Here is a 15212-nt window from a genome sequence, read left to right as displayed (position 1 = left end):
GTGTGCCTTGAAACTGTGGAGGCCGAATCAGCTGAGCAAAAATGTGGCACAAGTAGTGAGCATATGGTAGCTGACGACGAGCACACGTGCCATCCAAAACGGTGTCCTCGATCTCACAAATAAGGAAATCCACAACGTCAAACTCAGAGTGAGAGACCAGGGCACCAAGGAGCCAGAGCTGGATATGTGTGGTAGCCTCCCTGTATCCCATCCACGGCAGAAGTGTCCGTCTCATAAGCTGAAATAGGAACTTGGCTGCTGTAGTAAAATCTGCCGGTGAGTGTCGCGACCCATCTGAGAAGGGCGGTCGGAACAGAGCCGCGACGTGAGCTGTACCCGGAGCCACACCGCTGTGAGGGCGACGAGGAGGGTCAGAGGTGCCGTAGCATAAGCTGTGAAGTCGAGTCGACGACTCGTGAAATCCAAAGAGCTGAAGAATCTGGCTGACAGAAATAGTGACATCCTCTCGCTCAAAACGAAACCTCATCCAGTGGTGATCTGGGTCTATCCATACAGTCGCGTAGAAAACTCGGACCCACTCCTCAACATACCTGCCGCTGGTAGACAAAAGAGTCAGAAGGCTAGGCAGATATGAGAGGTGCACCTCAGAGTCAGCACCGGCGGCTAGCAGAAAAGCTGGAAGGTCCAAAAGCCGGTGCACTCGCAGAGCAATCTGCACAGACATCTGTGCCCTAAAGAAGGATTCCTGAATCCTGGTGCTGAAGAGGTCAACTGTAGCAGGGTCCCTCTGAGCCGGTAACCAAGACTCCAAGGGTACGTATCTGAACCTACGTACTCGTGCCGCTGTAGCACGCTGAAGGTCAAACAATCTAGGATCGGCAGCCAGAGGTCACACCTCAGTCTCATTGCGCTCCTGGAAGCGAGCAGGTGGGATAGGAGGAGCGGAAATAGGAGCGGGAGGAGGAGCAGTGGAAGCTGGTGTAGTGGAGGTGGTGGATGGCACAACAGGGGTGACAGGAGCAGGCAAAGTGGGTGGTGGAGTGGAAGCTGAAGCAGTGGTGGTAGAGGAGGAGCGTGGCCGGGAGGCGAGACGACGAACACGGTACGCAATCTGATCTGAAGGAGTCTGAGGCTGATCTCCTAGCTCGGCCTGCTCAGCGGCTGCTGCTGCTGCTGCCGCTGCCCGGGCTGCTCTGTCGATACGCCGCTTCTTGCGGCCTTCCTGCTGCTCCAAGTATACTGTCTTGCCCTTGACCTGCCTGAAGGGGCGACGAGGATCCTCATCATCGCCTCCCCCTGGCACCGACACATTCTTCGTGCGCGGCATCCTGACCTGACGACTGCAAATGAGAGAGAGAGGCTAAGCACAGGTCGATAATATCCGAAAGAATATCAAAGGAGGAGATGTCTACCTGGAAAACTCACACGACAGGTGGAAATCCAGGTAGGACAGGAGACGGCTCACGGGCAGGCAAGGTCACTGAAATGACAGAAGAGGTGAGCACGTATTAGTCACATAGTCATAAGTATATGAAATGTGAATAAATACATATACAGAGAAATATTGCACAGAAAACGAGAGATAAGGTGATCGAGAGGTCAAACGACGTGAAAACGGCGTTTGAACGATAAAAAGTGCCATAGGAGGTTTGGAATTCAAATTGAGGCACGAAATGACGTGGAATTGAGCCAATACTTCACGAATAGGTTTATATGGGTGAATATGAGTGAAGTGTGTGCTTGGTTTGAATTTAGGCGAAGAAAATGAAATTAGGGCACTCGACTCAGAAACGATCGCTCGAAACGGGGAATTTGGTGAAATTAAAGCCTGGAATATCGAATGGGCGTGAAATTTTTCAAATATGTTACTGGAGGTGTTGTGAAGGTGCCTGAAAAATTTGGGTTCAATCGGAGCATTTTTGGCTGGTTTGGGCATTTCACCGAACACGTGACGTGCGGAGTTCTAGGGTTTTGGAGATTGAGTCAATTTAGGCTGTGAAACCCTCCCTAAGGAGCTAGAAACCTGCAGGAATACTCAAGGGACACAGAGCAACATTTCTCACCACATGGATTCATAGAATTGGATAGGAAAAATCAGTATGGCACTTGAGGGGTGGAAAGGAGGGGAGCACTGCTCAATGGAACAGAGAGGCAGAGAAAACATAGGGAGAAAGGGGCTGCTCACCGAGCGAGGGCAGGAGATGGAGCACTGGGTCGCCGGAGCACGGTGGTCGCCGGTGAGAGGACGTCGCCAGCGAGGGAGAGGGAATCGCCAGATAGGCAGAGAGAAGCCAAAGACAGAGAAGCAGTGGCTGGCCTCGGGCGCGAGCAGAGGAAAAGTTTTTTTTAAAAAACCGAATATGGGTGCACCGGACAGTCTACAGTGTCTGTTCGGTGCACACCGAACAACGCACAATAGCTGTCCGGTGAACCACCGGACAGCGCACAGGAAAATGGATTTTGAGCGCGCGGCTGCCGGTGCACCGGACATTGCACAGTGCAGTGTCCGGTGCACACCAGACTGTCCGGTGTGCCCAGACAGAGGGAAGATTTGGAATTTTTGAAATTTTCTATCTAATTTCCAACCAAACCAAATCCCAACTTATAATCACACAAAATAACACTTGTTGGGACAGGTATTGGCACCCTCATATATTTTCTCATAATTTTCAAAATAGGCAAATGGTGAAATTTGCATTTTGACCTTGCACTAGGGGTTTTCATGAGTGATTTGAGTTTTGAATACTCCCCCTAAGTACAGTACCTCATGCATATTTCAAGAACCAACAATTGCATAAAAAGTAAGAATTTAAGTGCTAAAAGCTTAAAACTAAGACTTGTCAAGTTTGATCCGAGTTAAGCTTTTTCACTCGCTTTGTTGGCGGTTATCTCAACTAGGTTAGACAAGCCCTAGATGCAATACAAGAAATTTAAACATGCAATGCAAGCTTGACAACACCATTTGACATCTTACATAAAATTCCTGAGATCAAGAATATTTAGTTCATTCCTCAACATGCAAAAGCGGGTCTTATCAAGTGGCTTAGTGAAAATATCCGCTAATTGATCTTCCGACCTCACTCCTTCTAAAATGATATCTCCTTTAGCAACATGATCTCTAAGGAAGTGATGATGGATATCAATGTGCTTGGTGCGAGAGTGTTGTACAAGATTATTAGCAATTTTAACAGCACTCTCATTATCACACAATAAAGGTACCTTTTCTAGAACTATGCCATAGTCTAGAAGAGTTTGTTTCATATATAAAATTTGTGTGCAACAAGCACCCGCGGCAATGTATTCCGCTTCGGCGGTTGACAAGGCAACACTATTTTGCTTTTTTGGATGTCCATGAAACTAGTGATCTACCAAGCAGATGGCATCCCCATAAGTACTTTTCCTATCAATTTTGCAACCGGCATAATCCGAATCGGAATAGCCAATTAAATCAAAAGTAGCTCCTTTGGGATACCACAGACCAATGCTTGTGGTGTGCCTGAGATACCTAAGAATTCTTTTAACAGCGCGAAGATGAGCTTTCTTAGGATTAGATTGAAATTTAGCACACATGCAGACACTAAACATGATATCGGGCCTAGATGCGGTAAGGTACAATAAACTACCAATCATAGAACGGTAGAGAGTTTGATTAACCGGGTTACCTCCCTCATCTAAGTCGAGATGTCTATTTGTTGGCATGGGGGTCTTGATTGGTTTGCACTTCTCCATGTTGAACCTTTTCAACAAGTCTTTGGTATACTTCTCTTGTGAGAGAAAGTTACCATCTTTCATTTGCTTGACTTGAAAGCCGAGGAAGTACGTTAGCTCACCAATCATTGACATCTCGAACTCCTTCGACATCAACTCACCAAATTCCTTGCAATGATAGTCATTTGTCGAGCCAAAGATTATATCATCAACATATACTTGACAAATGAAAATATCACTGTTATGTTTCTTTGTGAATAGAGTTGTGTCGACGGTCCCGATCTTGAAGCCCTTTTCGATGAGGAAGTCACGAAGGCACTCATACCAAGCCCTTGGAGCTTGCTTTAGCCCATATAGCGCCTTGGACAACCTGTAAGCATGGTTAGGATATCTAGGGTCTTCAGATCTAGGTGGTTGCTCAACATATACAAGTTCATTTATGAAGCCATTTAAAAATGCACTTTTTACATCCATTTGATAAAGTTTTATATCATAGCATGATGCATATGCAAGTAGGATACGAATGGCTTCCAGTCGAGCAACCGGTGCAAAGGTCTCTCCAAAATCTAAGCCTTCAACTTGAGAGAACCCCTTTGCAACAAGTCTTGCCTTGTTCCTTACAATCACACCTTGATCATCTTGTTTGTTTCTGAACACCCACTTTGTTCCAATGATTCTTGCATCTTGTGGGGGCTTCTCCAGGGTCCAAACTTTGTTACGGGTGAAGTTGTTAAATTCTTCATGCATGGCATTCACCCAGTCCGGATCCTGTAGCGCCTCATCTATACAAGTAGGCTCAACACAAGAAACAAAAGAGTGATGTTTAATAAAAGACGGATGTCTATGTGATCGAGTAATAACCCCTTGTGAAGGACTCCTGATGATTTGGTTTTGAGGATGAGCTTGAAGTAGTGATGAGTTTCTCCTGTCAACCACTTGGGAAGAAGATCCTGGAGCATCAACATCTTCGGCTTGTACCCTTGCTTGCTCATGAGAGACAAATGTATCCTCATTTGCATGCCTCTCATCTTTTTCATCATCTTGTGGTACATTTGATGAAGAAGGCCTGTCAATGTTTTGCACCTCTTCTTCATCTTCTTTTGGTTTGATAGCTCCAATTGGCATGTTCTTCATTGCTTCCCTAAGTGGCTCATCACCTACATCATCAAGATTTTCAAGTGCTCCTTGGGAGCCATTAGTCTCATCAAATTCCACATCATATGTTTCTTCTACCACGCCAGTGGTATGGTTGAATACTCGATATGCTTTGGACTTTAATGAATAACCCAAAAGAAAAATCAATATCACAGCGTCTTTGAAACTTCCCCAGATGATGGCGCTTCTTGTAGATGTAGCATTTGCACCCAAACACCCGGAAGAAGGAGACGTCTGGCTTTTTCCCATTTAGCAGTTCATAGGGAGTCTTCGCAAGTAGCCGGTGAGGAAATAGCCTGTTTGATGCATAACATGCAGTGTTGACAGCTTCGGCCCAAAACCTCTCCGTTGTGTTATACTCATCAATCATTGTTCTTCCAAGTGTGATCAAGGTCCTGTTTTTTCTTTCAACAACTCCATTTTGTTGAGGTGTGTATGTTGCAGATACTTCATGCTTGATCCCAATTTCATCATAGTACTCATGAATGTTGGTGTTGTCAAATTCTTTGCCATTATCACTTCTAATCTTCTTGATCTTGCAATCAAATTCATTTTGAGCTTTCTTGGCAAACTTCTTGAATATAGATGCAACTTCAGATTTGTCATGGAGAAAGAACACCCAAGTGTATCTTGAGAAATCATCAACAATCACTAGATAGTAGAGGTTGCCACCGGCACTTACATAATTTGTAGGTCCAAATAAATCCATATGAAGTAGTTCCAGTGGTCTTGATGTTGACATGAAAGCTTTAGTAGGATGTGTATTAGCAACTTGCTTCCCAGCTTGACATGCACTACATGCTTGTCTTTTTCAAACACCACATCCTTTAATCCTCTAACCATGTCTTTCTTTAATATCTTCTTGAGTGTGCTCATCCCAACATGTGCAAGCCTCCTATGCCAAAGCCATCCAAGTGAAGCTTTGGTGAAGAGACAAGTTCTTAAGTCTGCATCTTCTGAAGTGAAATCCACTAAGTAGAGATTGTTGTATCTAAATCCCTTGAACACCATTGATTCATCATCCATCTTTGACACAATAACCTCTGTTGGAGTGAATAAGCATTGAAGTCCAAGATCACAGAGTTGACCCACTGATAATAAATTGAAGCTCAAAGGTGCAACCAAGAGAACATTTGAAATTGATAAGTCATTTGAAATTGCCACCTTGCCAAGTCCTTGCACTTTCCCTTTTGAATTGTCTCCAAATGTGATTTTGTCTTGTCCATCAACATTCTCATCAAGTGAGGTGAACATCCATGGGTTGCCTATCATATGTTGTGTGCATCCACTGTCAATAACCCAATGGCTCCCAGCGGTCTTTTAGTTCACCTACATCCACAGACAAATCAAGCTTGAGTTTTGAGGGCCCTATATTGCATAGGACCAGTGACTCTCTCAATCAAGGACTTTGCAACCCAAATTTGTCTAGGTCTACTCTTGTTTGGTGGACCTAGGAATGTAACTTTGACCTTTCCATTTGTAACTTTTCTTAGAACATAATGAGCATTGAAAGCAAATGGTCTTGAGTGCTTAGGCAAGGGAGTTGGTGGTTTGGCTTTGCAGTTGTGGGCAAAATGACCTTCATTTCCACACTCAAAGCATTTGATAGGCTTGTGAGTCTGCTTTGGCTTGTATTGAGTAGTAGCTTTCTTTTGCACAAAAACATTGTATCCAATACCACTCTTGATGTTTTTCATGACAGTGTTCATAAGCAACTCATTTTGGAGGTATTGGCCTTTGTTGAACTTTTGCACACTTGTTGCAAGATGTTCATTTTCACTCTTAAGTTTCTTGACCTCATTTTTAAGCCTTTCATTATCCACTGCCAACTTATTGTTGAAATCATTGTTCTCAATAGCAACCTTTCCTCTAGTAGTTGCATCAGTCAGGTATCTCTTTAATTTTTGGTTGTCTAAAGTCAAGACTTCAACTTTTTCAGTCAATTCAGCATGTAGACTAGTTTGCTCTCCTTGACTCAAATCATCACATGAGGTTGCTACATCAATCTTAACAATAGGGTTAATAGCCTCATGTGTTTTGCAAGATAAAAGTTCATTTTCAACAAGAAGATTATCATGATCAAATTTAATCTGAGTATAGTCTTCCTTGATTTTTACTAGTCTATCTTGCAACTCCCTATTAGCTTCATTTAACTTGTCACATTTATCCTTAGCATCTTTTAGGGAGGTTGTGAGCTCATTTATAGTTGATGACATAGTTTTGTTCTCTTCTTTCATTTCATCACTAGCTTTCATAACTATGTCATATTTGGCATTTAAAGATTCATTTTCATTTTTCAACCTATCACATTTAGCTTTTGACTTCCTAATGATTTGAGTATATTCTTTAAGCAAGTCAGCTAGCTCATCATATGAAGGTGAAGCAAATTCCTCATCACTATCACTATCATCAGTAATATCAATATCATTTTGTACCTTCTGTTCACCTCTAGCCATGAGGCATAGGTGAGAAGTCGATGATGGCGATGGTGGTGGTGAAGAGAAGTCCCCGGCGATGGCGGCAACTTTTTCATCATTCTCTTCTTCACTTGAAGAAGATCCACTTGATGACTCAATGTCAGTGAGCCAGTCACCAACAATATATGCCTTTCCATTTTTCTTCTTGTGGAACCTCTTTTGCTTCCCATCCTTCCTCTTAAAGAATCTCTTTTCCTTCTTATCATCATCGCTGTCATCTTCTTTCTTGCCCTTGAACTTGTTCTTCTTGGGCTTGTTACATTGATGAGCAAGATGACCGAGCTCTCCACAGTTGTAGCAATCCATCTCAGAAATGGGCTTTCTTTTGTTGGAAAAGAATTTCTTCTTTCTTGAATCAAATTTGATGCCTTCTCTGTTGAGCTTCTTCAACATCTTGGTGGTCTTCCTTACCATTAAGGCAATGTTAGCATCAAGGTCATCATCACTTGAGGATTCTTCCTCAACTTGTATTTTAGCTTTTTCTTTTCTTTCTTGATTTGCTTTGAGAGCCAAATCCTTTCTTTTGGAAGATGACTCATCTTTGTCGTTGATGTGCATGTACATCTCATGAGCATTGATCTTTCCCAAAATCTGTGTAGGTGTGGTAACTGAAAGATCCATTTGATGTAGCACAGTGACAATGTGTCCATATTTGTCTATTGGGAGGACACTGAGAATCTTCCTCACAACATCCGGTTGTGAGATTTGAGTAAGCCCCAATCCATTTACTTCCTCTACAAGAATATTGAGACGTGAGTACATCGCATTGGCATTTTCATTAGCAAGCATTTCAAAAGAATTTAACTTTCTCATAGCAATGTGATATCTCTCCTCACGCTCACTTCTAGTTCCTTCATGTAGAGCACAAATATCCATCCACAAATCATGAGCATTTTTATGATTTCTTACTCTATTGAACACATCTTTGCAAAGGCCTCTAAAAAGAGTGTTTTTGGCCTTGGCATTCCATTTTTCATAATTAAACTCGTCACCTACAAGATTTGTGCGATCTCTAGGTTCGGGGAATCCTTGAGTGGCGGCTTTATAGACACCAATGTCTATAGCCTCTAAATATGCTTCCATACGAATTTTCCAATAAGGAAAATCGTCACCATAAAAAACGGGAGGAGGTCCATCCCCACCGGACATCGTAACTCTTAGCGGTTAAGCTAATCTAAGAGCAACAAGGCTCTGATACCAATTGAAAGGATCACGATGCCCAAGAGGGGGGGGGGGTGAATTGGGCTTTTCTAAAAATCAACACTAATTAAAACCTAAGAAAGAGCTAAACAAGAGCCCAACTTCACCCCAACAACTAGCACTAAGATAATAATACTAGAAATACAATAGTGCTAAGACAATACTTCAAATACTTGCTAAACAAATACACAATGCGGGATTAAGATTCTCTAATCTCCTCACTAGGCTTTTGGTGCTTGCAATGCTCTAGCAATGTGCTGGAATTAATGTGGGCTGCAATACATTGAATATGGTGGGTGGAGGGGGTATAAATAGCCCTCACCCACCAACTAGCCATTACCAGCATTTTACTGCGCACGGGCGCACCGGACAGTCCGGTGCGCCACCGGTGCGCCACCGGTGCACCAACGGTCGTTTCCAACGGCTAGTTCTGATAGTTAGCCGTTGGACTCATGGCACACCGGACAGTCCGGTGCACTGTCTGGTGCACTGTCCGGTGCGCCACTATAATTCACTTCTGAAACAGGCGCGCTCGGGTTTTGCTGCCCGGGGAGGCCTTCCCCTGGGCCAGCCTGGCCCACCTGGTAGATGGTGCACCGGACAGTCCGGTGCACACCGGACAGTCCGGTGCACACCGGACAGTCCGGTGCCCCAGGGCCAGAAACCCTATCTCTTGTTTTTCAGCTGATTTTCAAATCGGTTTTCGTTCTAACTTGTGAGTGAGTTCTAGAGTGACACCTAGCACTGTATGTGAGTGTGATTGTACACCAACACTACACTAGAACTCTCTTGGTCAAACTACTCATCGACAACCCCTCTTTATAGTACGACTAAAAGAGAATAAAAGACCTAACTAAATCACGAGTGTCCACATCTCCTTGACACTCGGACTCCGTAGTCCTTCACCTTTTGTTTTGTCATTTTAGCCGTCGCTTCGAGTTCTTATCTCTGGGATTGTTTTCACCGTTGTAGTACTTCTACCTGTAATGCGACCTAACTTACCATTTGTCTCTGCAAAACTCACGTTAGTCACATATAACATTATGTTGTCATTAATCACTAAAACCAACCAGGGGCCTAGATGCTTTCACTAGGTATAACCAAATTTTCATGGCCCCAGAATACGTGCACAAGACCGCATTTAGGGTGCCTGGCTCGATATGATTGTTTGAGTATTTGGTCATGACCTTCGGGTTAAAAATGCTAGATCCATGTACCAACGCGCCATGACTACATCTTCCATGACCTGATAGGGAAGCTGATGGAGATTTACATCGATGATGTCGTGATCAGATCTACATCCACACAGGGGCACATAGAAGACTTGTGCCAAGTCCTGGAACAAACTAGGAGGTTTGGGCTAAAGATGAACCCGAAGAAGTGTACCTTCGGGGTAACAGCTGGTCAATTCCTCGGATTCTTAGTGCTTGAGAGAGGGATAGATATTGGCACAAGAAGTCAAGAGGCCGTCAGAACAATGACACCACAAACCACGAAGAAGGAGCTCCAACAACTAATCACCAAGATTAATCTCGTCAGAAGGTTTATTTCCATCATATCTGGGTGGATTGAGCCATTCATGGGTTTAGTCAAGATCAAAAGTGATAGCGAGTTCCGTTGGGGACCAGACCAACAAAAGTAATTCGAAGGAATTAATGAGTACCTGTTGAAGACGCTAGTTTTGGTCCCACCACGGCTGGACGAACCATTCTACCTGTACCTATCAATAGGAGACACCTCCATTGCCTCGGTATTAGTGCAAGTACATAATGACGAGGAGAAGGTTGTTTTCTACATCAGCAGGAGGATGCTATTTGCAGAAACCTCCGACATCAAGAAGTTGTGTCTCTACCTATTCTTCACCTGCACCAAACTTCGCCACATCATGCTGACGTTAGAGACAATCATGTTTTGAAAGTCAGATGTCATCAAACATATGTTGTCTTCCCCTATATTAAAAGGCCGTCTAGGGAAGTGGATGTTTGCACTATCAGAATTTGACATCTGGTACATGCCGCTAAGGTAGTTAAGGGGCAAGCATTGGCTGATCTTATCGTAGAGAGAGTTGGCACCAACATGGGTGCCCTTCCTACACGTGCATGGGACATGTTCTTCGATGGACCGGCTTGTGACGACGAATGCGACATGGGAATCCTCCCCGTATCGCCTCGGGGGCAACATATTCCTTCTCCATCAGATTGTCGGATTACTGCACTAACAATCTAGCAGAATACCATGCCATACGCAAAGGGATGGGATTACTGCTTGAGGTTGGTGCAGAGGCAGTGGAAATTTTTGTGGATGCAAACTTAGTGATATCCCAGCTCACGTAGGATTATAAGTGTGAAAGCGAGTCGTTATTCCAAATATGGATGGAATGACGTGAGTTGATGACACAGTTTAGATACATAAATTTCCACTGGACCCACAGAACTCAGAATGTCTAAGCCAATGATCTGGCACAAATGGCCTCGAGGCATAAAGCATGCTAGGACGACGAAGACTCCTAGGTGTGCATAATTAAGCAGGCGATTGGAGAGCCAAAATCTTCAATTAGTTGAAGGATTTGGCTCGGGGGCACCCAGAAGGACGCGTGATAAAGCCACAAAGTACGTTTTGATAGGAGATGACATGTTCTACAGAACCATGGAAGGTTTGTTGCTCAAGTGCATAGGGTCGACTGAGGCAAATTACATGATGTTCATGAGGGAGCTTGTGGAACTCATCAATCAACCAACAAGATGAAATGGTTGATCAAATGGTCGGGATACTATTGGCCCACCGTGCTTGAGGATTGCTTTAAATATTACAAAGGGTGTCAAGCATGTCAAAGGTTTGGGAAGATACAGATGGTACCAACGTCAACAATGAACACTATTGTGAAACCATGGCCATTTAGGGGTTGGGCGATGGACATGATTGGAAAAATCAACCCCTCGTCCAGCAAAGGCCATCAATAGATTTTAGCAATCATAGAATATTTCACAAAGTGGATGGATGCCATCCCCATGAAGTTGGTAGCAACGAAGGATGTGATCAACTTCGTCATGGAACACGTCATTCGCAAATTCGGGATTCCTCAGACTATAACGACCGATGGAGGATCGTTTTTTGTTTTAGAAGAATTCAGAAAATTCGCAGCTGACATGGGAATCAAGCTAATAAGATCGTCCCCATACTATGCTCAAGCAAATGGGCAAGCCAATGCATCCAATAAAAGTCTTATAAAGTTAATCAATAGAAATGTCGATGAGCATCCCATGTGTTGGCATGAAGTATAATCGGAAGCCTTGTGGGCCTATCGGATCTCTTGTCATGGCTCCACCAGACTTCACCATATCACCTAGTATATGGGTAGGAGGTCATGCTACCGTGGTAAATCGCGGCCGGCTCAAGGCACATGGAATTCTAGAATGACCTAATGGCTGAAGAGCTCGCCGCTCTGATGAACGATAATGTCAAAGATCTCACAGAGTTAAGGCTTTGGTCATTGGAAAGAATTAGACAAAACAAAGCTAAGGTGGCCCACGCATACAACAAAAAGGTCAGACTGAAAGAGTTTTAGGCCGGAGATCTAGTATGGGAAGCGGTGTTGCCACTCGGAACTAAAGATGCGGCATACGACAAATGGTCTCCAAACTGGCATGGACCCTACAGAGTTGATCAGGTCCTACCCGAGAACACATATATGCTTGAGGAATTAAACGGGGCTAACTTCCCTATGGCGGTCAACGGCCATCACTTAAAAAAGTACTTCCCAAGCATGTGGGATGATTAACAGGAGCGGCCGATGGGCCGACGATGTGGGTCAGACCGGACGATAAAGGAGCCAATACGAGTGTGATCGACACACAAAAAGGAGAAGAAGAAAAGTGTGCGGCTAGCACGCCGAATTAGTTGAAATAGCCAATGCACAATCATTGACTCCAGAAATACAATGTTCATAAAATGGGCTACTGACAATAACACAACGAGCTGCCACAATAGTTCAACAAAGGAAATCATCGGCAACATGAATGGCTTCGACACGAACATGGTCGGCCTAAGCAATAATGGCCTCGTTGTCCCTGTCCTCGCCTGCCACTATCTATCGACTCAAGGTGCTCATGTTGGTAAGATCCAGTCTTTGTCAAGTGGTCAAGCCTTCTGTCCTGCTTAGAGTTGGATATAAAAGCTTTCTCGTCCTAGATGAGATGTCGGGTTTCTCGAACTCGTTCCTCAAGGTCCTCCAATTCCATTTCCAAGAGCTCGAGCTTGGCGACATTGGCAGAGGTATAAGCCTTGGCATCTAGAATGCTTTCTGTTCATTGAGCAGCCTACATCGTCGTGTAATGTCAGCTTTCAGAGGAGCCTGAGAACGTCGAGCCCCGATCCTCCGGTGAGCCACTTCCACCTTTGCACGGAAAAGGGGAGATGTCCATCTAGCTAGTGTTTGACTTGGAGTGCCTCTGGGAGTTGAGGTTTGATTTCCTCAAGAATGCACTTTATTTCTTCGGAGTCCTCGACTAGTGCATCAATGGGAGCTGAGAGCAATGCCCTGACATGCTAGAGCGGTACGAGAACAGCAGTCGGCCCTGAGGGTTGATCAACAGTGTGAAATATAGATGAACCCACCAGGGCAAGATCAAACGACAATAGCTCTGAAAGATCGAAGCCCTGAAAAAACAAAGGCAGAAAGTGACATCAGGACAAGTGAGGAACACATATGAATTAAGGAAACATGACATACCCGTCCTAGGGCAGGGTCAATGGCCGTTTTAGGAATGACCGGCTCGCATAGATCCTTAAGAACGACCATCGACCAGAGTACCGACAGTCTCGATCAGAATATCAACGGTGCCCGGGGGTGACCACCCTCGAGTTGCCTGTTCCTCTCCACTGGATGCTTCAACGGCAACAGGCTGAAGAGTGCATGAAACGCGATCAACAGGAATGTATGAGCATCAAGAGTGGGGTGCAGGGAGAATGTGTACTTGAGAAGTGGTCAAGGCTTCGCGGACTAAAAACGATGATCGTGCCTCTTTAGATGTCCTCTTGGCAGCCTCTCTCCTCACTTTTGTTTGGGCCTAGGGGCAACCGTTTCTGAAGACCGACTTCTCTTTGGAATCAGTTTAGGGGAGCATTCTTGGGGGAAAAGGCCACGAGAGTAGCCTCAAGGAGCCGAGAGGGGAAACCATCATCGTTCATAGGCTCTGGACCTTACTATTGCTGCAAAAAGGAACAAATAAAGTTAGCAATTAAGAAGGATAAAGGATCAAAAGAGGATGGCCAAGAACAATACGTCCCCATCTAGGACCTCGTATTCGACATCAATCTTCTGCAACAGTGGCCCCAAAGCCCTCGGAAAAGCATGAGACTCCCAAATCCCCCACCATGAGTTGAATCTATCAGTTGAGAAGGTAAATGACAAGTCAGCAGGGATATGGATCTTCAGATCATCAAACAGTGAGTAACACCGATAAGCAATAATAGAATCTGGAAGATCGGCCCTACATTTTGTAAGCTAGTGGAGGTGAAAGTGGGGAGGCACCACTCTGAGGCCAAATTGTCGGGCCACCGCCACAGCTTGGTAGGATTCATAATCAGGTTTGATGATCCTGTTCAAAGTGCTCATGCCAACTAGAAGGAAGCCATGGCGGATCATGAGCGAGTATAAGTGTTGATTGCTACTGTCATCGGCAAAGGTATCTAACCTAAAAGAAGTTGGGTTCTCAAATTGAACGGATTCAGAATAAGGAAAGAAATGAGGGTTGTACATACCCTGGAACAAGAGTTTGAACTAGCCAGCCATATCCGTAGGATTCAGTCTGCTGCCAAGAAGGCTATAAACGGCTTGGCCATAACTAGTGCACCTGATCTGTCTACCAGACTCGTCGGGAAAGGAATTCAACAAGGAAATTGGAGACGCATCATTGAAAATACAAGTGAGCCCACAACTAACAAACCACCATGGGCCACCAGCCCTATGTTTTTTGCCATTAAGCAAGTTGGAAGTGGTTAGGTGGACGAATCAGCAAACCTCTCCCAAGAAACATTTTCCAAGATTAATGGGGTTGCCTTTGGCTAGCGATGAGCCAGGGAGATATAATTCATGGTTGGGACAATAGGAGGGCCACAAAACACGAAGTGCTCAAGGCAGAGGTTAAGAAAAGTCGTGTGCTCTTTTTCAGTTACTGGACCTTTTGTTTTGACATGCTGGGATATGTAAGCTCCCTAGCCGGCGCTGTTTGTCTTGGATGAAAGTTTGAAAGGAACTTCAGGCATGCTGACGGCAGAATGACTGGCAGACTTAATATCTTGACCAATAATCATCACTACATCCATGAGGGTAGGAGACATGGGCCTGTGACCGAAAATAAAGCAGTTTAGAGCATCAGACAAAAAAACAATGGTTTTGAGAAGGTTTTCATCCTTTTCAAGAGGGGATAGCGACAGAGAAAGGGCATCGGCTACAAATTTGGAGGAAATTCTTCCCCCATTGTGTATGTGGCTATGGGTATAGGAAAGCAGAACCCGAACCTGATTACTCATGGGTAATAATCTCCTAGTAAAATTAGATGTGCATAGGCAATAAGTCCAACAACTAACCCGAACTCTCCCAACCTTGTTTTTGTTGTTTTGCATTGTTAAACAATGTTTTCTTATTATATGTCAAATTTATTTGTGATGTGTTATTGTTTGGTGCCATATGATTGTTAATGTCATAAAATA

The 15212-nt window shown here is 44.3% G+C and overlaps 1 protein-coding gene across 1 annotated transcript in view; it reads right to left on the bottom strand.

The window, feature by feature from the left end:
- The window catches only part of LOC118473053 (60S ribosomal protein L36a), a 37895-nt gene extending 24596 nt beyond the window's left edge, over positions 1 to 13299 (bottom strand). Inside the window, exons 1-2 of the mRNA XM_035961332.1 lie at positions 13231 to 13299; positions 13116 to 13157 (exon numbers count right to left, since the gene is read on the bottom strand). Coding sequence (XP_035817225.1) covers positions 13116 to 13157; positions 13231 to 13299 — 111 coding nt within the window. The remainder of the gene's footprint in view (positions 1 to 13115; positions 13158 to 13230) is intronic.
- Positions 13300 to 15212: the final 1913 nt, after the last annotated feature.

This window comes from Zea mays, chromosome 1 (assembly GCF_902167145.1).
Source record: "Zea mays cultivar B73 chromosome 1, Zm-B73-REFERENCE-NAM-5.0, whole genome shotgun sequence".
NCBI classification, from domain to species: Eukaryota; Viridiplantae; Streptophyta; class Magnoliopsida; order Poales; family Poaceae; genus Zea; species Zea mays.
Note: the sequence above shows the minus strand (reverse complement) of the source record. Positions and strands in the feature narration are given on the sequence as shown.